Source organism: Stegostoma tigrinum, chromosome 4 (genome assembly GCF_030684315.1).
Source record: "Stegostoma tigrinum isolate sSteTig4 chromosome 4, sSteTig4.hap1, whole genome shotgun sequence".
In the NCBI taxonomy this organism is placed as follows: Eukaryota; Metazoa; Chordata; class Chondrichthyes; order Orectolobiformes; family Stegostomatidae; genus Stegostoma; species Stegostoma tigrinum.
Window position 1 is genome coordinate 4,494,288 of NC_081357.1, and position 27,715 is coordinate 4,522,002.

Here is a 27,715-nt window from a genome sequence, read left to right on the forward strand (position 1 = left end):
TATCCAAATGTTCCTTAAATGACGAAATTGTAGTCTCGTCCATCACTGCCTGTGGCTCTCTGTTCCAGACTCTCTCCACCCAGTGTGTGAAAAACCCGCTACTCTAGATCCCCTGTATCATTCAACTCAAACGCAAACCCTCTAGTGTTAGACTTGCCCACCATGGGGGAAAAAACTATTGGCTATTCACCTTAATAATAAAGTGTGAAGCTGGATGAACACAGCAGGCCAAGCAGCATCTCAGGAGCACAAAAGTTGACGTTTCGGGCCTAGACCCTTCTTCAGAAAAGGATAGGGAGAGAGGGGGAGGCGGACTGAAGGTGGATAAAGGAAAAGATAGGTGGAGAGGAGAGTATGGGTGGGGAGGTAGGGAGAGGATGACGAACAGGTCAAGGGGGCGGGATGAGGTTAGTAGGTAGGAAATGGAGGTGCAGCTTCAGGTGGGAGGAAGGGATAGGTGTGAGAGGAAGAACAGGTTAGGCAGGCAGGGACGAGCTGGGCTGTTTTTGGGATGCAGTGGGGGGGGGGGGGGGGGGGGTGCAGATTTTGAAGCTGGTGAAATCCACATTGATACCATTGGGTTGCAGGGTTCCCAAGCGGAATAGGAGTTGCTGTTCCTGCAACCTACAGGTGGCAACATTATGGCACTATAATCCTCTTCCCATCCCCCTTTTCTGAAGAAGGGTCTAGGCCCGAAACGTCAGCTTTTGTGCTCCTAAGATGCTGCTTGGCCTGCTGTGTTCATCCAGCCCCACACTTTGTTATCAAAGGGTTGAATGGCTTATTCTTGTTCTGAAATTTTATCGTTTTCTGTAACTTTTTGCCAGCATTGACAAGTCTCCTGGCCTTGGCTGACTTCATCCAAAGATCTTAAAAGAAGTTGGTGCTGAGATTGTTGATGCATTGTTTCTAGTTTCACAACATTGATTTTAGAATCTAATCAGACTGAAAAACAACAAATGTAACTCCGCAATTTAATAAAAGGAGAAAAAAAACAAAAACCAAGAAGCTGATAAGCCTAATAGCTGTCAGTAGGGAAAATCTTGGAATCTATCATTAAAAATGGTTATAAGAGGGCACTTTCAAAAAATCTTACAGCAATGAGAGTCAGTCAGTTTGTGAAAGAAAATCACATCAAACTAGTTTATTAGAGATCTTTGAAGAGCTGATAAACAATATATATATGTAAATAAAGGGGAAACCATTGGATGTATCATTCGGAGATTTCCAGAAAGCTTTTGACAAAGTTCCACATCAAGGCATACGACAAAATAACAGCTTGCAACGTATGCAGTAAAATATTGGCAGGAAGACAGGACTGATTGGCTACAGGACACAGAGGGTGGGCATAAGACGCCTAGTGTACACTGACTAAATTTGATGATATAAAACTAAGTAGGAAAGTAAGTATAAAGAGAAAATAAGGATACTGTAAAAGACTGTAAATAGCCAAGTGGGCAAAAAAATTGGGTGAGTGGAATGCAAACTTGGGTACTTAGAGAGAAAGAACAGTCAGCAACTTGTTATTTAAATGGAAAGAGATGGGAGACCTGAGGTAGAGGGAGATCTGGGTGTTTTTTTTGCTGATGAATTGATTCATGTGCTGTGGGTGTCACCAGCTCGGCCAGCTTTACTGCGCACCCTTAATTATCCAGAGGGTCGTGAAGAGTCAACCACAGGCTGTGGGCCTGAAGTAAAATCATAGAATCTGTACAGTGTGGAACCAGGCCATTGAGCCAACACCAACCCTCCAAAGTGCATCCCAGTAAGACCCACCCCCTTACCCTCTCCCTGCAACCCTGTATTTATCCACCGAGCCTGCACATCCCTGAACACTATGGGCGATTTAGCATGGCCAATCCACCTAACCTTCACATTTTTGTTGGAGAAAACTAAAGCACCCACAGAAAAGCCAAGCAGATGTGGGGAGACCGTGCAAACACCATACAGATAGTTGCCCGAGGGTGAAAACCCAGGTCCCTGGCACTGAGGCAGTAGTGCGTCGCAGACGTTGGCCAGGTCAACTAAGGTTGTCAATGGGGAAGCGATGGCCTAGTGGTATTATCATTGGACTGTTAATCTAGAGTTCCAGATAATGTTCTGGGGACCTCGAGACCTGGGTTCAAATCCCAGCAATGGCAGCTAGTAGAATTTGATTTCAACAAGTATCTAGAATTAAAAGCTTAAATGAAGAATGAGAAGCCATTGATGATTGTCAGGAGAAAGCCATCTGGTTCACTTATGTCCTTTAGGCAAGGAAACTGCCATCCTGACCTGGTCTGGCCCACGGGTGACTCCAGACTTTCAGCAATGTGGTTAACACTTACTGCCCTCTGGACAATTAGGGACTGGCAACGTATGCTGCCGAGCCAATGATGCCTTCATCCCGTGAACGAATAAAACAAAAAAGACTTTCTTCCCAAAAGCACAGTGTACCTGATAGATTTCATGGTAATCAATAGTGATTACAAGCAGATGCATCATGATCTTACTAAGTGGACAAGCTCAGAGAGAAATACAGCCTACTCATGTTCCTAATGCACACGCTCTGTTTAAACATAGTAGGTAATTGTTGGTAACATATTCCCTGGCACAAAGCACTGACTAAAGATTTGTATGGGAGGGTGCCTGTCAGTCTCCACATCAAAAATCTGCATGTGTATGGTGAGTAAAGAGCAGAGATATCATACAATCCTCCATCCTCCCTCCAACATTCAATCCCATCATCACTGACCAGTATCTCAACATCATTTATCCAAATTATTTTCATATCCCTTAACATGAGATTACGCACTTTGGCAGGAAGAAGAATGGCAAAGATTATTTTGAAATGGGGAAAGGTTTGGAAACCTGAAGCACAAAGGTACTAAGGAGCCAGAGTTCAGGATTCTCTTCAGGTTAACATGCAGGTTCAGTTGGCAGTTAGGAAGGCAAATGCAACATTAGTATTCATTTCAAGAGGACTAGAATACAAGAACAGAGATGTAAGTTTTAGGCTCTGGACAGAACACATTTGGAGAGCAGTTTTTGGCCTCATATCAAAAGGATGGATGTGATGGCCTTAGAAGTGGTCCAGAGAGGTTTACAAGAATGATCCCAAGGATGAAGGGCTTATCATACAAGGAACAGTTAAGGACTCCGGGTCTGTATGCAATGGAGTTTAGGAGGAGACAGAATCTCGTTGATACTTAAAATATACTGAAAGGCCTGGATAGAGTGGACATAAAGCAAATATTCCACTAGCAAGAGAGACTAAGACCGAAGAATACAGCCTCAGAGTAAAGGAACAACCCTTCAGAACCAAGATTAAGAGGAATTTCTTCAACTAGTGGGTGGAGAATGGGTGGAACTTACTGCTACAGACGGCAGTGGAGGCCAAGTCATTGAGTGTATTTAAGACAGAGACAGATACAGATACACTCAACTGGTGAGGCATTCATCGGTTAGAGGGAGAAGGCAGGAAAATAAAGTTGCCAACACATCAGCCATGATCAAATTGTGAAGCAAACTCAACAAACAGAATAGCGTGGTTCTGCTCCTAAACTTGATCCATTTTAGCTGCTGTAACAAAGAACAAAGAAAAACAAAGAACATTACAGCACAGGAACAGGCCTTTCAGCCCTCCAAGCCTGTGCCGATCGAGATCCTCTGTCTAACCTGTCATCTATTTTCTAACAGTCTGTGTCCATGTGCTCCCTGCCCATCCATGTACCTGTCTAAATAGATCTTAAAAGACGCTAACGTGTTTGCGTCTACCACCTCCGCTGGCAACGCGTTCCAGGCACCCACCATTCTCTGTGTAAAGAACTTTCCTCCTCTCACTTTGAACTCATGACCCTCTAGTAATTGAGTCCCCCACTCTGGGAAAAAGTTTTTTGCTATCCACCGTCTATACCCTTCATGATTTTGTACACCTCAATCAGGTCCCCCCTCAATCTCCATCTTTCTAAAGAAAATAATCCCAACCTACTCAGCCTCTCTTCATAGCTAGCACCCTCCATACCAGGCAACATCCTGGTGAACCTCCTCTGCACCCTCTCCAAAGCATCCACATCCTGTTGGTAATGTGGGGACCAGAACTGCACACAGTACTCCAAATGTGGCCGAACCAAAGTCCAATACAACTGCAACATGATCTGCCAACTCTAGTACTCAATACCCCGCCCAATGAAGGAAAGCATGCCATATGCCTTCTTGACCACCCTATTGACCTGCGTTGTCACCTTCAGGGAACACTAGTGAATTTGCACTGGGCTCCTCCCAAAGCCAATTTATCCTTTCTGAAGTGCAATGTCCAGACCATACTCCCTCATATGCAGTCTGACCAAGGTTCCTACAACTGGAGGGTTCATTTCTTCCCATTACATTCCAACCCTCCATGATCAATTCCAGTTCTAACTGGGTGCTGTATGAGTAAGTGCACAGATGCAGCAGACAATAAGGAAGGCAAACTGCATTTTGACGTTCATAGTCAAAGGAGGTGAATACAGGAAGAGTGTCTTGCTGCAATTAAATAGGGTATTGACAAGGTCACACACAGAATATGGTGAGCAATTTTGATCTCCTTATCTTATGAAGGGCAATTTAGTAAGAGAGAATTCCAACAAAGATTTATCAAACTGGTTCCTGGGAATGGCAAGACTGACGGAAGAGGAGTGACTGAGTCACTTAAGATTACTTTCGCTGCAGTTTAGAAGGATGAGTGGGGGGGCCCTCATGGAAATCTGTAAAGTTCTCTTTTGGAATAATATGTACAATTCTGGGTGCCCTTCTATAGGAAGGACGTTGTTAAACTTGTGCATTTTTTTTTGCATTTTCTCAAGAGTGTTGCTGGGACCAGAGAATTTGGAGTTATAACAGAGGCTGAACAGAGTGGGTCATTTTTCCCTGGAGCATCAGAGACTGAGGGGTGACGGTTTTATACAATCACATATGAGCATAAATAGGCTGAGTAGCCAAGATCTTTTTCCCCCAAGATGGACAAGTCCAAAACTAGAGCACATACGAGTTGATAATCAAGGAATGGGGTAACTGAAAACCTTAAATTTTCAGTTAATTAGGTCAAGTCAGCATGGATTCACGACAGGTAGATTATGCCTGACAAACCCATTGAATTTTTTTTTTGAAGAGATTACCAAAACAGTGGGAATGTGTATGGATGTCGCTTATATGGACTTGCAGAAATCATCTGATACAGTCCCACATAAGAGGCTGTTAACTGAGGTAGAAGCTTACAGAGGGAAAATTACTGGGGAAACTGACTGAGTGGCAGGTGACAGTCAGGATAATGGTTAGGTACTCAAACTGGTAGAATGCAACTATTGTGACTCAGAAGGATACATGTTAGGGCCTCAATTATTCACATTATATATTAACAAATTTAGATAATGGCAATGAACAGCGTATTTGCCGATAACACAAAATTGAGCAATGTAGACAGTGCAGATGATAGTGTAAGTAACAAATGGATATTGATAGACCAAGTGAATTGTCAACACTGTGACAACTGAGAGTTCAATGTCAGGAAGTGACAGGTTATCCATTCTGGACTGAAAAAAATGATAGATCGGGGTATTTTCTCAACAGCATTAAGTTAAGTACTATAGATGTCCAATGTGACCTGGGGGTTTAGCTGCCTAAATATTTAAAATGTCACAGGTGCAGAAAATAATTGAAAAAGCTAATGGGATGCTGACCTTTATATCCAAAGGACTGAAGTACAAGGGTGCAGAAGTTATGCTGCAGTTATACAAAACCCGTTAGACCCCATTTGGAAGACTGAGAGCAGATCTGGGCACCACACCTTAGGAACAATATACTGGCCTTGGAAGTAGTACATTTCAGTTCACAAGAATATCTGGATATCGGGTATTAAATTATGGGGAGAGATTATAGAAATTAGACAGTTTCCTCTGGAATTTTGAAAGTTATGGGGTGATCCGACCAAAGTCTTCAAGATAAGGAAAGGTTAAGACAGCATAGATAAAGATAAACATTGTTCCATTGGTTGGGGATTCTAGAACTTGGAGCACTGTGTAAAAAATTAGGATTAGACCATTCAGGAGGGACGTATAGACACATCTTTACACAAAGTGTGACAGAGTTTTGGCACTCTCTTCAACAAACTGATGTGGGTGCTGGATCAGCGGTTAATTTTAAGTCTGAGATTGACAATGTTTTGCTAAGCGAAGGTATTAAGGGATATGGACCAAAGGTAGGTATATGGAGTCATGTCACAAATCAGCCATGATTTCACTGAATGGTGAAACAAGCTCAAGATCTAAAAAGCTACTTTTAAAAAGCTGACTGATGTTCCATTGGGTGGGGGGAGTCCACAACCAGGAGGTCATACTTGAACACTAGGGGGTAAACCATTTAGAACGAAGAGGAGGAGAAATTTCTTCTCCCAGAATGGTGAGCCTGTGGATTTCACTACCACAGAAGGTGGTTGAGGCCAAAACATTATTTTTCAAGGAAAAGGTAGATATAACTCTTGTAAATAAAGAGCAACGGATACAAGGGGAGGGCAGGGTTAAAGGTATTGAGCTCAATGATTGAGCCACGATCATAAAGAATGGGTGAGCAGAGCAGGGTGTGAAAAACCTTTCTAAACGTGCACTTCCTCAGAAGCCATCTTTGAGTCTGGTTGCTGCTTTCTATCATTTCTAAAGGACATCAGCTTTTTCTGAGTCACCCAGAGATGACATTTATACAAATCACAGCTTTTTAAAAATAGAACAGATCAAACCTGCATTACAGTTGAGGGCTCCAATCCTGGTTCTGTGCGTTTCTTCAGAATAGATTTCTTTGGCATTTGTGGAGCCTCATCAGGTCTATGTAAAACATAGCTACTACTGGGAGACTGCTGAATGCCTAACATATTCTTATCAAAATGCTCAGATAGACCATATGTGCGGTTTGTAAGTTCCCGCTGAGGGGGAGGTAGCATTTCTGCTCTAATCCTCTCTTCTTGCTCTTTCCTTCTGCGAGCAATTTCCAGTTCACGGAATTCATCATTTTTACTTTTGCCGTATGGAAAATGTTCCTGTGCATGACTGTTGCTTGGATTCCGAGGAGGAGTGATGCTTCTTCGCCGATCAGAACTTCTAGCTCTGTAACTCCGGTGTCTTTCTGGACTGCGGCTACGTTGCTGCCTGCTATGATGATCCTTACTGCGGCTATGGTGTTCAAGCCGTGAACGTTTAGGATCCCTTCCTCGATCATCGGACCTCGAGTGAGGGTAAGGAATTTTCTTTAACTTGTCCCCACCATGTTCACTTGATCTTCGTCCTTCTTCTCGGTGAGAAAATCCCTGCAAACCATAGTCGGGCCTTCGTTTAAATGAGTCACCAGAGGGCATCATGTCTAGATAGCCTTGAGTTTGGTCATCATGAATTGGGTATTTCCCTTGCACATTCGAAGATCGTTGCAAAGGAATTCTGTAAATGAGACCATCATCCATTTCATCCCTGTTGGTCATAAAAGAAATCATAAAATAAACACATAGACACTAACTACCCTAGGTGATGTTTCATATTTCTGCTTAATATTTACAGCAAAATTGTGGACAAGCTGATCTTCATTCAGTACTGCCAAAAGTAATTAATTACCTAAAAGGGATATAAATAATTTAGAGCAGCAAAACTCTCAAGACTACACAAGTATCAAAATGGCACAGCATTAACAATGTCATTTCTGAATCAGAAGGGATTCAATCCAAGATGAGTGCATCGCATAGACTGCCATTTTACAGCTGAGGATATACAACATTAAGGTGTTGCTTTAATGTCAGTGCCTATGCACTTTCCTCAACTTCGCCTTATGAAGCAGCAACGCTCCGAAAGCTGGAGATTTCAAATAAACCTGTTGGACTAGAACTTGGTGTCATGTGACTTCTGACTTTGGCCACTCCAGTCCAAGATCAGCACCTGCACATCTGTAAAAGTTGGTATATGCTTTATCATCATCTACTGTTCATTACTTGCAAGGTTTTGGGAAGCCCAGGATTCTTCTGTTCTTCATCTCACTTTAAAATTATTTATGATCTTTTATTGCCTCTCATTTGTCCCTGCAAAATTCATAACTTCAATCTTCGAGCCAACAAATTTCACGTCACCTATCTGTTCATTTCTCAAACTTGTTCACATTCTAAAATCTGTCCGTGTTATTATCACTAATTTCTACATTTCCAAGTGTTGGTCACCTACAAATTTGGAAATTATGGGCTAAGAATTAATCGCCATCAATTAATTAACAGTACATTTGCCAGACTTGACTCTTAAGAAAAAAACCAAAGAACTGGAACAGATGCTGGAAATCAGAAACAAAAACAAAAATTGCTGGAAAAACTCAGGAGGACAGGAAGCATCTGCTTTTCCTCGACTTTAACAAATCCACACTAACTGTATTCAGTAACTCATGTCTTTCATGTGAGAAGTGCTAAATTAGTGTTAATATTGTTTTTCTTTTACTCCTCCCCTCACCACAGAATTTCATATCCTGCATTTTTTCCTTTACAATTAGAAGAAATCAGCACTTGAATGGAACAGCAATTCTTCCCCAAACAATTTAATTTATCCTTCAGCCATTTTACAGCAGGGATCTCTGAACAGTATTAAATAATACAAAAACAGAGTTCTGAGGAAGGGTTGCCGGATCCGAAACGTTAACTCTGATTTTTTTTTCTTCACAGATGCTGCCAGACCTGCTGAGCTTTTCCAGCAACTTCTGCTTTTGTTCCTGACCTTTTTTTCAATCCATTCATGGGATGAGGGAGTTGCTGGCTAGGCAGAATTTATTGCCAATCCCTAATTGCCTGGGGGCAGCTCAGAGTCATCGACATTGCTGTGGGTCTGGAGTCATATGTAGGCCAAACCAGGTAAAGATTGCATTTCCTTCCCTAACAGACATTAGTAAACCAGATGGGTTTCTCCAACAATCGACAATGGATTCACAGTCATCATTATACTGTCAATTCCAGATATTTACTGAATTTAAATTCCACCATCGAATGGCAGGATTCAAACCCATGTCCCCAGAACATAGTCCAGGGGCCTAGACAAACAGGCCAGCAATAATTCCACTAGACCATCGCCTACCCAGATTTAGAGCACCTGCAGTCCTTTCCATTTTTATTTAGTATTGAATAATAAACAGAATTCACTGGTAAAGGCTAACTAACTATCATTTCTATTTATACTTCAGTTGAGGGAAGCTAAAGATCTGGATTAAACCTGGGAACTTGCTATTTGTGACTGAGGTTCCAAATTCGCTGGCACACTAACTATACAAATGTGAAGGCCCTTTAACGGCAGATAGTTCAAAAAAAATAGACTGGCTAATAATAACCTAACCCTGAAATTTAGCTGCAACTGAAAAGATACAAACTTGAGACCATTAAACTAGTAAACAATTGCAAGTAGTGAACTTAACAGACTGTCTCTCATTCAATTTTAATAGGAGACAAAAAAGCACAATGCTAATTTACTGCAAATGTAAGAATAATTTAACAAATAAAATGTTACATTTAAATAAGAAACACTTGTTTTCACACGCTCTTTATCTATAGCTCAGAAGAAAGCATTCAATTAATTACAAACCATTTAGAAACCACATGGGTGATTAGATTCTATTCAAAGCCAGTGGGGCGCAAAATGGTCAGTTTGCTTTCAATAATTTGAACCTTTTCAGATTCTAGGATAGAACTTAATGAATTCCAGAACTTTACACAGGAGCTACGGAAAAGAAAGAGGTGTTCTAACCCCAAATTAACAGATACTTCACAGTAAAATGTAAAACTGCCAGATTTACAGAAAAGGGCATGCTGGAGGCCATTTGCCCATTGTCTGTCTTGACTCTCCTCAGGTGCAATTTATAGTGTATTACTTCTCAGTCTTCTGGCTGCACGTTCTTTGTTAGCAAATAATAATCCAATTCATTCTTGAAGATCTCAATTGAATGTGCATCCTCCACTTGCAGGTGTGCTTTCCACATCCCAACCAGCTTGGAATTCAATCTCAATAATTGTGAAGTGATGCATTCTGGGAGTTACAAGGGAAGCCTACACAAAACAAATGGCAGTACTCCCTCGGGACCCAAGCAAAGGGACTTTGGTGGTCTTGTCCCACAGACTCCTGAAGATGTCAGCATAGGCAGACAGGGTGATGAAGACATCATACAGGATGCACGCCTTCATTACTCAGGGCACAGATTATAGGACCAAGGAAGTCTTGTGGCAACTTTATTGGTGAGGCCACAGATATGTGCAGTGTGGTCACCACACGATCCAAAGGACGCAACTGCTTTGGGGAGGATGCAGAAAAGATTCATGGGGGTGAAAAGTCTCAAGGATAGAGGAGAGACTGAACTAGCTTGGTTTAATTTTCTTAAAGCAAAGAAGGCTGAAGTGATATCTCATTGAGATACTCAAAATTGAGAGCAATTGACAGAGCAGATTTTGAGAATCACTGCTCCATGGCCAAGGTGTGGAGCTTGTGGTTTAGAAGAGATCACAAGGAAAAAAAAAATTCCACCCAGAGTATGATCAAAATTGGATCTGCTGCCTGAAGGAGTGGAGGAGGCAGGTACTCTTGCAAGATTTCAGACGCATCTGAATGAGCATCTAAAATGCCAGACCACAATAGGTGATGGACCAAGTGCAGCTATATGGGATAACTCTAGTTTCATGTTTGTTCGTCAGCACAGATATCATGGGCTAGAGGGTCCATTTCCAGAATGACTCTTTGACACTAAGTTTTCCCTCGTGTCACCCTTGTTTCTTTTGTCAATAATCTTACATCTTTGGCCCTTTTTTCACTAAAAAGAACACTTTCTGCCTTACAGATCCTTTTTTTAAAAAGGAATCTCTAATATCTTTCAACAATATTTTCTCCAAGGGAACAGCGCTAACTTCTCAGATCTAACCACAAAACCGAAGTTCTGCAGTCCTGGGGCCATTCATAAATCTTTACTGATTTCTCTCTAATGCATTCACATCTGCTTCCACTCACTACTCATGTGTGAAAAACATATAAATAGATTCAAAGTTATTTCCGAGATTAGCAAAAACTATGCTCTTTCAAAGTGAAAATGTGAAGTTGTTCATTTTGGAAGGAAGAACAAAAGAGCATCATTATTATTTCAAAGAAAAAATTGCAGAAAGCTACAAGGCAAAGGAACTTGTGCACAAATCACAGAAAGCTAGCAGGTTATCAAGATGGCTAATGGAATATTGGCCCTTATTTCAAGAAGGATAGAGCATAAAACAAAAGTAGAGAAGTCTTATTGCAACTGTACATGAGACCACATCTGGGGTAGCGAGATCATTTTTGGTCTCCTTATTTCAGTAAAAATATTTTTTCGTTGTAGGCAGTGCAGAGAAGGTTCACTAGGATAATCCCTGGCATGGAGGGACTATTATTATATCCAAGCACTAAACAGGCTGGGGCTCAACTCAGTCGAGTTTAGATGAGTGACAGGTGATCTCATTGAAACAAACGTGATTCTTAAGGGGCTTGACAGGGTAAATTCTGAGAGGATGGTTGCCCTCATGGGAGAGTCTGGGACCAGAAGGCATAGTCTCAGAATAAAGGGATGCCAATTTGACACCAAGATTAGGAGGAATTTCTTCTCAGAGTTTTCAGTGTCTTCAGAACTGCTTGGAACAGAGTGCTGCAGGGACACAGTCCTTTTTTCAAGGCTGAGATAGATAGATCCTTGATCAGGAGGGGAATTATGCGTTCCCACAGAAGGCTGGAAAGTGACACGAAGCATGTTGGATGAACTGGAATCCTTCTAATGGTGGAACATGCTGAAGGAATCAAATTGCCTACTCTTATTTCTTGTAGTCTTATAGTTATCAGTCTTTTCATGAGTAGAAATGGTCCCTTCCAATTTGCTGCTGGCAGACATCCAAAGATTTTGAATGCTTCCAAACTCTGCCTGAAGCTTTCACTTCTCTTAGGAAACAGTTCAAACTTGTTCAAACTTTCTTCTGAGCTGAAATTCCTCAGCCCTACAACAATTCACATGACATGAACTGCAAGGCTAAAAGAAGGGCTTGTGCCAAAGCTAAGGCTGATGTCCAGAAGAAAGTAAGGGAACTCAAAAATAAACGGTGGACTAACAAGGCCTCGGAAATCTAGCAGCTGGCAGATGCCAGTGTCACAAGAGCCTTCTTTAGTGCCACCAAGGCAACATATGGTCCAAGCTATCGGGCTCTAAATACTCCACGCTTTAAAGATGGACAAAAACTGCTCAAAGGCAATGAGGTAATAAACACACCGTGCAGAGAACATTTCCTAGAACTCCTCAATGTTAACTTCAAAATCATCAATAAAATCCCTCAGAGATGCATGCAAAGTCACTTGGGAGAACTTCTCAGCATGACTAAAGTGCAAGATGTCATAATGAGCTCGAGAAACAACACGGCTGCTGATCCTGGTAGGATTCCTGCAGTGATCCAAAGTTCCATGAACATAGATAACAAAGTGTGGAGCTGGATGAACACAGCAGGCCAAGCAGATGCTTGGCCTGTTGTGTTCATCCAGCTCCACACTTTGTTATCTCAGATTCTCCAGCATCTGCTGTTCCCATTATCCATGCACATTTACACGCTTTTCTTTTGAAGATGTGGCTCAAAGAAAACCTCCCTTCAGAACTCAGGGATGTTCTGATTGTGACCGTATTCAAAAAGGGTGACAAGGCTGACAGTGGGAATTAGGCATCTCCCTTCTGTCAACCATTGGCAAAGTACTTAAAAGTGCTCTTGCCAATAAATTCCTGACTCACAACAGCTTCGTCCAACCAGACAATCTTCAGAAGTAATCTTCACAGCACGTCAGTTACAAAGAAAATGTCAGGGGCAGAAACATTCGCTTCACATGGCCTTCACTGACCGAAGGCTGTTGACACAGTTAATCACCAGAGTCTCTGGCAGTCACTGTTACAATGCAGCATTCCTGATAAGCTCATCAGACTGCTGAGGCTGCTTCATGATGACATGTCTTGCAACTGTGGATTGGAATCTGAACCTTTCATTGTGGAGAAACTGAAAGGGGGCTGGATCATCATGGCCACCTTGTTCACAACGTTCAGTGGCGTCATCCTCCATCTCACCAGCCAAAACGTGCCCAAGGGAATTCAAGTCATTTACTGCATGGACTGTATTTGTTCAACATCAAGGGCAAGGTCTCCACCACCTCCATCTTGGAGCTTCAATATGCTGACAACAACGCCATCACAGCACATTCTGCAGAAGATAAGGCATTTGGTAAGGTTCCCCATGGTAGGCTCATTCAGAATGTCAGGAGGAATGGGATACAGGGGAACTTAGCTGTCTGGATACAGAATTGGCTGGCCAACAGAAGGCAGCAAGTGGTAGTAGAAGGAAAATATTCTGCCTGGAAGTCAGTGGTGAGTGGTGTTCCACAGGGCTCTGTCCTTGGGCCTCTACTGTTTGTAATTTTTATTAATGACTTGGATGAGGAGATTGAAGGATGGGTCAGCAAGTTTGCAGACGACACAAAGGTTGGAGGTGTTGTTGACAGTATAGAGGGCTGTTGTAGGCTGCAGCGGGACATTGACAGGATGCAGAGATGGGCTGAGAGGTGGCAGATGGAGTTCAACCTGGATAAATGCGAGGTGGTGCATCTTGGAAGGTCGAATTTGAAAGCTGAGTACAGGATTAAGGATAGGATTCTTGGCAGTGTGGAGGAACAGAGGGATCTTGGTGTGCAGATACATAGATCCCTTAAAATGGCCACCCAAGTGGACAGGGTTGTTAAGAAAGCATATGGTGTTTTGGCTTTCATTAACAGGGGAATTGAGTTTAAGAGTCGTGAGATCTTGTTGCAGCTCTATAAAACTTTGGTTAGACCGCACTTGGAATACTGCGTCCAGTTCTGGTCGCCCTATTATAGGAAAGATGTGGATGTTTTGGAGAGGGTTCAGAGGAGGTTTACCAGGATGCTGCCTGGACTGGAGGGCTTATCTTATGAAGAGAGGTTGACTGAGCTTGGACTTTTTTCATTGGAGAAAAGGAGGAGGAGAGGGGTCCTAATTGAGATATACAAGATAATGAGAGGCATAGACAGAGTTGATAGCCAGAGACTATTTCCCAGGGCAGAAATGGCTAACAGGAGGGGTCATAGTTTTAAGCTGGTTGGAGGAAAGTATAGAGGGGATGTCAGAGGCGGGTTCTTTACACGGAGAGTTGTGAGATCATGGAATGCGTTGCCAGCAGCAGTTGTGGAAGCAAGGTCATTGGGGTCATTTAAGAGACTGCTGGACATGCATATGGTCACAGAAATTTGAGGGTGCATACATGAGGATCAATGGTCGGCACAACATCGTGGGCTGAAGGGCCTGTTCTGTGCTGTACTGTTCTATGTTCTATGTTCTATGTTCTATGTTCTATGAGATCTGTAGTGCATCTTGGAAAACTTTGTCAAGGCATATGTGCCTATGCCATACTCTTAACATGAAAGGCTCCCGTACTCCATCAACCACCACCCAACAGTCCGTCCAACCATCCTACAAGAAGGGTCAACAACCATCCCCTTGAAAATGTAGAGGGCTTCCTTCACCTCAGCAACTTGCTCTCCTGAAAGGCCAACATGGATGTAGAAATACAACAGGGGACACTGGCAATATCAGCTTTTGGTGCCCATCTGAAATAAGATGGTGTGAGGTATCAACTCAACCATATGACAGAGTCCTTGCAGTGCAGAGCGGCCATTTGGCCCATCGAGTCTGCATTGACCCTCCAAACAGCATCCCACACAGACCTAGCTCCATGACTCCATCCCCCAGACCACATTTACCATGGCTAATCCATGTAACCTGCACAATACAGGAGCAATTTAGCATAGCCAATCCACCTAAACTGCACATCTTTACTGTGGAAGGAAACTGAAGCACCTGGTGGAAACCCATGCAGACACAGGCAGAATGTGCAAATGCCACACAGTCACCCAAGCCTACAGACGGCATGCCACCCAGAACATGGCAAGGGTTCATCTGGGGACATGGAGGAAGCTATTAGGCATTCCAGGATAATTACAGCGAGGAAGAGCAAAATTGTTTCAGGGTGCTGTCTGCAGTGGGAACTTGTAAATTATACAGAAGCATGAGACAAAGGTTCTTCATTACTATACTTACATCTCACAATTGTTTACCACGATTACTGGGCTTAAGACTAGAGAGAAAGGAATACAAAAACAAAGAACAAACATCTTAGTCTGCACTGAGTGCACTGCAGTCCTTGAAGAAAGCTGCCCACAAAAAAAAAATTGAACACTTGCTGACATGAATTCATGAGGGCAAGCGGAGTACCACAGGGATCAATGCTGAGGCCTCAACAATTTACAAGCTATTTTACTAAATTGGATAAAGGGACAGATCGTACTGCAACCACATTTGCTGACGATGCACAAATAGATAGAAAAACAATCTCTGAACAAACAAAGAGTCTGAAAGGAACACAGATACTCTAAGAGCGGACAAAAGTTGGGCAAATAGAGTGCAACATGTGAAAATCTGAAGTGGTCTTCTGTAACAGGAGGAACCGAAAAGCACCATTTAAACACGAAGAGATTTCAGCATGTTGTGGCGCGGTGTGATCTTGATCAAGCTCAGGTGTTCTCTCACATGTATCACAAAGTACACTGGCAAATATCAAGTAATTGGGGAGAGCTCAATGGATTGAGTACTAAAGTAACAAAGTCTTGCTCCAACTGGACAGGTCACTGCTTGAGGCCATACCTACATTACTGCCTAGTGTCATATGATCATTAGGCTTCTAATCCAGAGACCTGGATTTGAAACTTAACAGATGGTGGAAATCGAATTCAATAAAAATCTGGAATTAATGGTCAAATGGTGACCACTAAACACAAATGGTTTAATTAAGTTTAGGAAAGTTGAGTTAAGGAAACTGCTTTCCTTACCTGGTCTGGTGTACGTGACTCCAAACCCACTGTAATGTCGCTGACTCTTATCACCCATTCCTAATTGCCCAGAGGGTAGTTAAATGCTGGTCTGACCCAAGTTGCCCACATCCTGTGAATGAATAAAGAGTCCAGAGAAGATCCATGAGGTGAATTCTGAGATGAACGGGTTATCTGATGAGGAAAAGTTGAGCCAAGAAGAACTGACAGGTGATCTATTTGAAACAATTTGAGGGGGCTTGACAAGGCAAATGCCAAGTTATCATTTATAATTTCTAGATTATGCCACAAGCAGAGCAACTGTTTCACAATAAAGGCTCTTCTATTTAAAGACGGAGACAAGGAAGAATTTATCCTCGCTCTTCTTCAGAAAATAGTCATTGACCACATCACAGCAGGACAGTCGTAAATTCAAGGTAATCAGGCAGTCATGTGGCTTCATGAATTTTTAGACATGATTCCTCAATTGAGCTCTTTGAACTAAGATGTTGTCTGTAGATAAAAGGGGAACCAATAGATATACCTTATGTACATTTCTACAAGGCATTTATCATTTAATAAGGTGCCGCATTAAAGGATACCATGCAAAATAAAGGCTCAGTACAGAAACCACATTAGCATGGACAGATAGACTGGCTAACAAATAGGAAGACATAAATGGGTCATTTCCTGGTTTGAAAAATATATGAAGCACAACACTGGTTACCAGTGCTTGGACTTCAATTCTTCACAATTTCTATAAATGAATTGGACGAAACAACCAAAGAAAGTTAAATTTGCTAATAATGGAAAGATAGGGGGAAAAACAGACATGAAAGTTATAAAATGGACAGATAGCTTAGGCAAAGATCTGGCCAAAAAAAGTAGAAAGTTGGAAAATGTGGAAGTGCTGTTTAGGCAGTAAGAATAAAAGAATTACCTAAATGGTGAGACGTCTGGATGCCCCAATGCATGAACTTCAAAAGGTTGATTCACAGGTACAGAAACTAATTGTGAAAGCAAATAGAATGCTATTATTTTTATAAGGGGAAACAAATGCAAAAGTAGTAGTTATGCCTCAATTATACAGCGTAGTAGTAGTAGAGAGACCACATCTGGAATACTATGCACCAAATGAACTCCCAATTTAAGAGATGATGTGAATGCATGGGAAACAATTCAAAAAAGGTTTTAGCAGATGAATAGCTGTACTGAGGAAAAACTGTACTGGTAATGCTTGTGTCTACTGGTGTTTTAAGAAGTGACTTGATTGAAGCATATGGGACAAAAGAAACGTACAGCTCAGGAACAGGTCCTTGGGCCCTCCAAGCCTGTGCCGATCATCTTGTCCTAACCAAAGAAAAACAAACCTTCTGCCCTAATTTGGTCCGTATCCCTCTATTCCCTCCCTAAACATTTAAACCTCCAGATGCCACTTAAAAATGTCACCTACATGCCTGCTTCCACCACCTCTTCTGGCAGTGCATTCGAGGCTCCTACCACTCTGCGTGAAAAACTTCCATCGCACATCTCCTTTCAACTTGCAGCTTGAACCTGTGCCCCCTGGTGATTGAAAATTCAACCCTGGGAAAAAGCCTAACTATCCACCCTATTTATGCCTCTCAATTTTGTCAACTTTTAACAGGTTTCCTCTCAGCCGTTGGCTTTCCAGTGAAAACAATCCTAGTCTTTTTAAACCTTTTCTCACAGCCAATGTCCTCCAGGCCAGGCAACATCCTCAAGAACTTTATTCGCACTCTTTTCAAAGCTTCCTTGTCCTTCTGGTAATGTGGCAACCAAAACTGCACACAACACTCCAATTACAGCTGAATAACCATTTTATATAGTTGCAACATAGTTTGCCAACTCTTGCACCCCATGCCCCAGTTGCTGTAAGCAAGCATGCCATGTATCATCTTAATCTCCTTGGCCACCTACTGTGTTACTTTTAGCTACGTGTGGACCTGTATGCTCAGATTCGGATGTATGTTAATGTTCCTAAGGGTTCCGCCATTTGCAGTAAGAATCACACCCAAATTTGATCCTCCAAAATGCATCATCGCACACATGTCTGCATAAACTCCATTTGCCATTTCGGCACCCAATCATCAGCACTGTCATCAACTCCACCAATCTTCGTGTCATTTACAAACTTACTAATTAGACCACCCACGTTTTCCTCCAGATCATTTGCATACACTGCAAACAACAGAGCACCTAAGACCGATTCCTGTGAAACACAGCAGTTACTGGCCACCATTCTGAAAATTACACTTCCACCGCTACACCGCCCCCGCCCTCTGTCTTTTCTGATCAAGCCAGTTTTGTAGTCATCTTGCCAGCCCACCCCAAATGCCATGTGATTTTTGTACCAATCTGCCATGTGGTTTCCTCCCACAGTCCAAAGATGTGCAGGTGTGGTGGATTGGCCATGCTAAATTGCCCACAGTGTTCAGGGGTGTGGGGGTTATAGGGGGATGGGTCTGGGTGGGATGCTTCAAGGGGCAGTGGACTTGTTGGGCTGAAGGGCCTGTTTCCACACTATAGGGAATCTAATCTAATCAAATGCCTTACTGAAGTCCACGTAAACCACATCACAGCACTTCCCTCAATTATTTTTGTCACCTCGAAGATTTGGCAGGGTAGATGTAAAATGTTTGCAATGAGTGCGTCTAGAATTAGGGCTTTAATATTTAAAACTAAGAGGTAATCCATAAAAGACAGATATATGGTGAAGTTATTTCTCTCAGATGGTTGTGTCTCTTCAGCACTTTCTTCCTCAAAAAGGGGATGAAGGAAGATACTTTGAACATTTTCAAGGGCAGAGACAGATTGTTGATAAACAAAGAGATGAAAAGTTGTCATGAAGAGTCAGGCATATGGAGTTGAAGTTAAAATCATCCTCAGTCTAAATGAACAGGAGTGCCAGGCCCAAAGGCTAAGTGGCCTACTCCTACTCTTAATTCTATGTTCATGTATGTATTCAAGGCAGGGTTAGACAGATTTCAAGTCCAGCAATTTCTAAAGAATCCCATCTATCCAGTGCACCCACCCCCTAGAGGAGCAGCCAATCACAGCAGCTTTTGATCTTCATAATTAAAATGTATCTGTGCAGTTGCCAGACTGTTAGTTCACTTGTAATGAGTTGACAGTAGCCATAAAACTAGGCCAATGCCAAATTATGTCCAAACAAACGTGAAAACAAAACTTGCACTAAAAATTCAGACAAACAGCATTTATTTACCAACATAGTTAAAACGTCTGTCTTGTTGATTTTATTCTTATTCAAAAGCTAAAGTAGTATTCCAAAATTACGAAATCAAAGCAAACACCGATTCATTCGTTCTTGTACTGAATAAATTAAGTTGCACTGCCTCAGTTCAAGAACAGGCCCTTCAGCCCACCAAGTTGGCGCCGATTCCTAATGCTTCCTTACACCAGCTACTTATTGCAGTTGCAGGACATTGGTCCCTCTGTTTGCCTCACATTCATGTGTCTACCAAGATACACCATAAACAGTGCTAACAAGGCTGCTTCTACCACCTCCACCTGGCAGTGCATTTCAGGCATTCACCATCTTTGAGTAAAAAAAAATTTTCCCCCACACTTCTTCCCTAAACTTTACCCCTCTCACCATGAACCTGAGCCCTTTTTTGAAGTTGTTGACTTGCTCTCGTTCAGACATTTTGTTACCATTCTAGGTGACATCATCAGTGGAGACTCTGATGAGGCAATGTTGTTCTACTCCACTTGGAATTTCAAAACTGATGAAGTCACCTAGCATGGTGATGAAACGCCTGAATGTCAAGTCAACAACCTAACCCACAACCTGAGCTACAGACCTGTGCCCAAAGTCTGAGCCCTCTTGTACCTGACCCTTCCACCCTGGGGAAAAGCTGCTGACTAACAATCCCATCTATGCCTCTCAATTTTGGCTCGATCAGGTGACGTCTCACTCTCTGCTTTTCCAGTGAATACAATCAGGCCATTTCTGAAGGAGGGTCTAGGCCTGAAACAATAGCCTTCCTGCTCCTCTGATACTGCCTGGCCTGCCGTGTTCATCCAGCTCTACACCTTGTTATCTCAGTTTATCCAAGCTCTCCCCATAATGAAAACCCTCCAGGCCACATCCTGCTCAACCTTCGCTGCATCCTCTCCAAAACATCCAAATACATCTGGTGGTGTGGTGACCAGAAATGCACATAATATTCCAAACGTGGCCTAACTAAAGCTTCATACAGATGCAACATAACTTGCCAACTTTTACATCCAATGTCCCAGCCAATGAAGCCAACAGTGTTGACTGCCTTCTTGACCATCATATTCACCTGGGTTGCTGCTCTGTGGACCTGTGCACCCAGATTCCTCCGTATGTCAATGCTGCTAAAGGTTCGACCATTTATTGTATAATTCACATTTGAATTCGATCTTCCTAAACACACCACTTCACATTTGTCCAGATTAAACTCCATCTGCAATTTCACACCCCAAATCTGAAATCTATATCCCACTGTATCCTTTGACAATCATTTTCACAATTTGCAATTCCATTAATTTTGGTGTCATGTGCAAATTTACTAATTAGACAACTGACATTTTCCTCCAGATATTTATGTAAATATAACCAAAGCACTAATCCCTGTGGAACACCACTAGTTACTGATCTCCATTCCAAAAAGCACCCTTCCACCACCGCCTTCTATGACCAAGCCAGTTTTGTATTCATCCAGCTAGCTCATCCTGGATCTCATGAGACTCTATCTTCTGTACCAGCCTGGCATTAAGTTCTTTAAAAAAATGCTTCAGTAAAGTCCATGCAGACATCATCCAGCGCCCTGCCATCTATCATTCTTGTCACCTCCTCAAAAAGCCCAATCAAGTTGATGAGGCATGGCCTACTCTGCACAAATCCATGCTGCCTATCACTGACAAGTCATTTCATTTCCTAATGTGAATAAATCCAGTTTCTGAATCATCTCCAACAGCTTCCCAACCAGTGACATCTGGCTCATTGGCCTGTAACTATTTGGATTATCTGTTTCCCTTCTTAAACAAAGGAACAATATTATCCATTCTCCAGAACTCTGCAACTTCACCTGAGACCAAAGAAGATGCAATGGTATCCGTTAAGACCCCAACTATTCTCTCTCCCCCACAGTACCTTGACATAAACCCAGTCTGGCCCTGGAGACTTGCCGACCTTAATGTATTTCAAGAAAGCCAACACTTCCTCCTTGATTATATTGACATACCCAAGAGATTATATACATTCCCCTAACCTTAACATCTCTCAAGTCCCTCTCTTTGAGGGATACGAATTTAAAGTACTCATTAAGGATCTCACCCATTTCCTCTCATTCCACAAACCTCCATCCTTTATCCCTGAGTGGGCCTACTCTTTCCCCAGCGATCCTCCAGCTCCTAATATGCACAAATGCTTTTAGATTCTCCTGAACTCTGCTCACATAGGATATTTCATCGACCTTTTTTAACCCTCCTAACTCTGAGAACATAGAACAGTATAGCACAGGACAGGCCAGGCCCTTTGGCCCACAAGGTTGTGCTGAACTTTTACCCGAAATTCAAGGTCTTTCTAACCTCCACCCCTACCTTATACTATCATTCGTATGCCTATCTAATAGCTGCTTAAATGCCCTTAATGAGGCCAACTCCACTACCCTCTCCAGCAATGCATTCCACGCTCCGACCACTCTCTGAATAAAGAACCTACCTCTGACGTCTCCCCTGTATCTACCTCCACTCACTTTAAAACTATGCCCCTCCTTAGAGCTACCTCCACCCCAGGAAAAAGTCTCTGGCTATCCACTCTATCTATCTATACCTCTGATCATTCTGTACACCTCAATAAAGTCACCTCTCATGCTTCGTCATTCTAAAGAGAAAAGCCCTAGCTCTCTCAACCTTTCCTCCTAAGACCTTCCCTCCATTCCAGGCAATATCCTGGTAAATCTGCCCTGCACCTTTTCTGACATCTTTCCTGTACATTTTCCAAATCTCAAATATGCTGAGAGACTTGGAAGTGATCCCTTTGCCACGGTTTTTTCTTCTTGTCCTTCCAAACTACAGAAGTCACTGATTTGGGAGGTACATGCTCACCATGGAAAATAAACAAAATTAGCAAGCCATAAAGCAGTTTGTACAGATAGGTTTAACATAGGTCTGTTAAGGATGCATGTACAGTAGGAGGACAACTTGGCAGAAAGGCTAACAGGCTCAACATACAGAACAGGGCAAGTGATTGGGGGGGGGGGGGGGGGAGGACACATGAAGCAATGAAGAGGAAGGATGTCGGAAAAGTCTGGGAATAGTTGAAAGATACAGGACAGTATTGGATAAGACAGGTTAAATCAGGCCCTTAAATCACTTCTTTTTCCCCCCCTTGCTTTCAAACTTGGGCATGATATGCAACGCCACCTTTATTCCTCGATGAAAATTCTGCACTGAGAGAGGGTTCCAAGGAATCAGCAATCCTCCAGCAGGCGGCCATGCATGTAGACATGAATGTCAGTCAGACTTTTCATCAGTAAAGGGAATGAATGGAAATAAAAGGTGCTAAAGAAACAACACAGCTAAAACAAATCCAGTTCATAATAATCAACATCTGAAACATGATAACTATAGCACCAACGATTAAATACGGGAACTTCTTGGGTTGTGTAGGTTTGAGAGACACCATGAAGTGTTTTTTAAAATCACTGAGCTGCTCTCAATAAACCGATACAAACCTGATCTTTCTAGAGACCCAGCAGTGGTAACTATCCTGAATTGGGTGGAAGAAATGCAATTTGACCATTAATATGCAGGTTTTCATGAAGTCACCATCACGGTATTGATGTCTGTACGCGTACTCACTCGCACGCACGCGTACTCACTTACGCGCGCGCACGCACTCTCACACACGCACATGATGGATAGTTTTGGGCAACACACTGCTGGCTCTTTGCACACAAGAACACAAACACAGTACATCAGACACTGAGTCTCACCAATACCTACACTGAAATTCTAAAATTAACCAAAAAAATACATCTTATGCAACACGTGGGTACAGGCATTGTTGAACCTCTAGAGGTAAATATTTGCATATCCAGAAACCTCATCTAAACTATGTTCCCCCTTATACTGCCAGAGTTATCAGAATTTAGTATTTAACTGGGAGTAGCAGCAAAGCATCTAATGCTAATTAGCACAGTTACTTTGCATCATTTTATTTCACATTCAATTACCACAGATCATCCATTTATGGTCATTGGAAACCTACTGAGACAACTGCCAACGTACTAATTTTATTTGTATTCTTATCGCAGTAGAGCCAATAGAGAATATGGAAAAGCCTCGTATTTAAGTATGAGTGATGAAATTGTTTGGGCACGTTGGACTGTTGATCAAGGTGTTTTTGTGCATCCTTTGATCTCTTTCCTACATTGAGTTTTGTTCAAAGATGTTGTCTGTTTTTGGTTGCATTGACCTTGGGTATGCTTTCTTTTTGTTTGGCAAAGGTAATAATTTCTCCTGTCTTCCAAGGTTCCAGAATCCTGTCATTCCCGTGTTTCATTTTCACAGGAATATGTTTGGCCTGCATTATAAGCAATTAGCCCTTAAAAAGATTCCCCACATATCAGATGTGGATTTACGCTCAAATAGCTGCTCCCAATCCACAGAATCCAATTCTGGCCGAGTTCAGTTCCCATAGGATCCCTATGGTGTGGAAACAGGCCCTTCAGCCCATCAAGTCCACACCATCTTATCCTGACCCATCCTCCTATAACCCACCTAATCTACACATCCCTGAAAACTATGGACAATTCAGCATGGCCAATCCACCTAGCCCGCACATCTTTGGGCAGTGGGAGGAAACCGGTGCATCCAGAGGAAACCCACAGACACAGGGAGATTGTGCAAATTCCACACAGAAAGCCACCGGCGGGTGGAAACGAACTGGGTTTCTGGTGCTGAGGCAGCTGTGTTGATCGCTAAACTGTTGTGCCACTGGCCTTCCACCAACTTAACATCTTGCCCCGGGGTCCACCCGTGCCCTTGTCATAAGTATTTTAAGTATCCAAAAACTTACAATATTTATTTATTTAAAAATACATCAAAAACATTCAAAAAGATGTTCATCCCACCTCTTGATGTCATATAACCCATCCACTAGTTATCGAAAAAGAACGCAGCTGGTAATCTCCTATCTAGGGAATAGACACAGTGGTTGGTTTCACCAGGTATCCTTAAAGTTTGTTCACTTCCAGCTTTGGAAGGGTGATCTGGAAAATCACTCCTGTCGGAGTAAAGGAAAAGGCAGTGAACATATTTAATAGAATGACAACTATTATGAACATTTTCCTGACTCTCCACATCTTCCTCAGTTTTATTCATTTCCATTCAATGAAATTCTCCTTCCAAAAATTCTTTTGCGAATCTTTTCTTTTTGCAAGGATATGTTGAGTATTTAAACTTTATCTTTCACTTCAAATACGCAATGACTCAAGCATTAAATGACTTAACAGATTTGGGACAGGAAGCAGGGATACAGTATATTACAGAAGAACATGATCATTTCATCACAGATTCACATACTACAGTTCACAACCCATGAAGAAAATATCCAATTTGTCTTTTAATAGTGAATAACACAAAGTGCTTTACAAATGTGATACAATATTGGACAACATACAAGGCAAGTAATTACAGCAGATGGCCAAACATTTGTCTAGCATGTCAGTAAGGAATGCCAAAACCAAGTTTTGGAAGGCTTCCAAACAAGGTAATCGACAGGGGAGTAAAACTCAAAACGTGCAAGAGGTCAGAATTAGATAAATACAGGCATCTTGAAGGACTGAAGGAGATCACAAACAAAGGGATGGGGGCGGATCATGGATTATAAGAAATAGAAGCAGAACTAGGCCTTTCCGCCCATTAAGTCTGCTCTGCCAGTCAATGAGATCATGACTGATCTGATAACCCTCAACTCCACTTTCCTACCTTAGATTTATAACTGTGGATTCCTTCAACGCTGCAGCTGTACAAAACTCTGGTGCGGCCACACTTGGAGTAGTGTGTGCAGTTCTGGTCACCGCATTATAAGAAGGATGTGGAAGCTTTGGAAAGGGTGTAGAGGAGATTTACTAGGATGTTGCCTGGTATGGAGGGAAGGTCTTACGAGGAAAGGCTGAGGGACTTGAGGCTGTTTTCATTAGAGAGAAGAAGGTTGAGGTGAAACATATAAAATAATCAGAGGGTTAGATAGGGTGGATAGGGAGAGCCTTTTTCCTAGGATGTTGACAGCGAGCACGAGGGGGGCATAGCTTTAAATTGAGGGGTGAAAGATATAGGACAGATGTCAGAGGTAGTTTCTTTACTCAGAGTAGTAAGGGAATGGAACGCTTTGCCTGCAACAGTAGAAGATTTGCCAACTTTAGGCACATTTAAGTCGTCATTGGAAGAGCACACGGACGTAGATGGGCTTCAGATCGGTATGACAGGTCGGCACCACATCAAGGGCCAAAGGGCCTGTACCGTGCTGTAATGTTCTATGTTTTATGTTCTAATGAGTTAAAAATCTGTCTACCTCAGCCTTGAATATACTGAATGGCCCAACTTCTACGCCCCTCAGAGACAGAATTCACTATCCTCAGAGAACAAATTCCAACTTGTCCAATTATTCAATCTCTCCTCATTACACAGTCCTGCTACACCCAGGATCAACGTAATGAACATTCTCTGAACTTCCTCCCATGTCAGTATATCTTCCCTCAGTTAAAACAACAAAACTGCTCACAGTATTCCAGCTATCATTTGCCTAGTGCCTTGCATAGTTTTACCGAGACTTCAATACTTTTATGCTCCATTCCCTTTGAGTTAGTAGCCAACATTCCATTTGCCTTCCCCATCAATCTGCTGAACTTGCATGCTCTATTTTTAAGAATTATGTACAAGAATTGCCAAATTACTGCAATGGAGCTTTCAGCAATCTTTCTCCATTTTAATAATACTCAGCTCCTCTCTTCTTCTATAGAGGGACTGAAATAAAAAAATGAGAAGTTTAAAATTAAGGTAATGCTCAAATATGAGTCAATATGCCCCTGCAAGCAGGAGTGACGTGAATCAGACTTAGCCCGAGTTAGATAGGAAGCGGCCATTAAGTTTACCTTCAGTTGATCAAAGGTAGAATATGAAGATCAGCCAGAAGTACACAAATAGTCAAATTTTGCAATATTAAGGAGTGAATGAGGGTTTTTGCCAAATGCCACCAGACCACCTCCACCCAGATCCCCAACTCCATCCCCTAGACCAAGGGCAGCCTGACCCTCATTACCAGCACCCCAGACTGGGGCAGCAGACTCTTTACTCTGTCTCTGAGACATGGTTTCACTACACAAGTAAAGCATAGCATCCTCATTTTTGTGTTCAATTCCTTCTCAAATAAGAAGATAGCATCCTAATCGCCTTCCTGATTACAAACTTAAGACTTGGACTGCAGAATACCAGAATCCCTCTGCACCTCAAAATCCCACTGATATTCTTGTTTAAAATGATACCCAACTTTTCTTCTTCAACTATAAAGTGAAAAGTTTCACATTTTCTCACATATTACTCCATTGCCAGATACAGCAACGTTTTTATTAACTGGCATCTGTGGGACCAGGAGAGTGCCAGTTCATCAAATATTCTGGTTGATCAAGAGGTCCACATAATCAAAATGTAAAAACACACACTAAGTAATCGAAACATAATGCAGGGATTATACACATCCCAGTCATGATTTATGCTGTCAAATAAATAAGTAATAACGCAACTTTGCCTTGGATAAAACTTGCCAGAGAGCCTTCCCATTCACACCCTCAACTACAACTCAGACATCATGGAGATTGCTATAATACAGTATGCTTCCAGTATTTCAGGTATATAATTTTTGTCACAGTGCTGGTTTATGAGCCGCCAGCTAATACAAAGTTTGCTGTATTTGTATATTCACTCAACTTGTATTCATCTGCAACTTCCTCGTCTTCTTCGCAACACTGTTTCCTACCCATCTTGGTACTGCCTGCAAATTTAGCTACTAGGTCTTCATTTTCGTCATCTGCATTGATGCAAATTGTGGAAAGCCCATCACAAACCCATTTAAGACTTCACTCATCACATTTTGCAATCAGACAAATATCTACTTATGCATACTCCACCTCCTGTTAGCCAGTCTTTTTTTCACTGCTAATATCTTGCCCCAACACGAGTTTTTCTTTTCCGCGATACTTATGGATGCAGCCCTCATCAAATGTCTTCTTCAAATCTACATCAAATACAGACTCCCCTTAACCCACAGCACGTATTTCTCCTTCACAGAGCTTCAATAAAGGGATTCAATGTGATTCCCATTGATAGAACTGTGCGGACGTCTCCTGATTACCAGGTTTTACTAAGTGCACAACTAAATTCTCTTCCATGATTGATTTGAACACCCCTATAAACAGCATCAAGCTAATGGATCTGTTGCTTCCTGTTTCGTAGCTCTTCTCTTACAAGTTTTTTTTGTTGCTCCTTTCCCGTCCCACAGAATCTTTCCTGATTCTCAAGTTTTGGAAAATTAATAGAATGCATTAACTCCTTCATTAACAACAACTTTTAACGAATCCAAGATGAAGTGTAACAACGCGTCAGCCCGCAACTCCAGTTCGTTCAGCAAAGTCAGAGAAACTGCAGCACGGAGAGAGACCCTTTAACACATTCTGGCTGCAATCGTCAAATGTGCACCCATTCTAATCTCATTTTAC

At 42.2% G+C, this 27,715-nt stretch overlaps 1 protein-coding gene across 5 annotated transcripts in view; it reads right to left on the minus strand.

The window, feature by feature from the left end:
- Positions 1-27,715, minus strand: part of znf318 (zinc finger protein 318) — a 90,315-nt gene that overhangs the window by 43,927 nt on the left and 18,673 nt on the right. For 4 of the 5 annotated variants that reach the window (XR_009445650.1, XM_059645106.1, XM_059645104.1 and 1 more), the window contains exons 2-3: positions 24,074-24,225; positions 6,749-7,469 (exon numbers count right to left, since the gene is read on the minus strand). Coding sequence is in view for 4 of the 5 variants with exons in the window: in XM_059645106.1 (XP_059501089.1) it covers positions 6,749-7,462 (714 nt within the window). In the remaining variant the exon portion in view is untranslated. Of the gene's footprint in view, positions 1-6,748; positions 7,470-24,073; positions 24,226-24,929; positions 27,551-27,715 lie in introns of those variants that run through there. The other variant, XM_059645105.1, reaches the window with a different exon arrangement.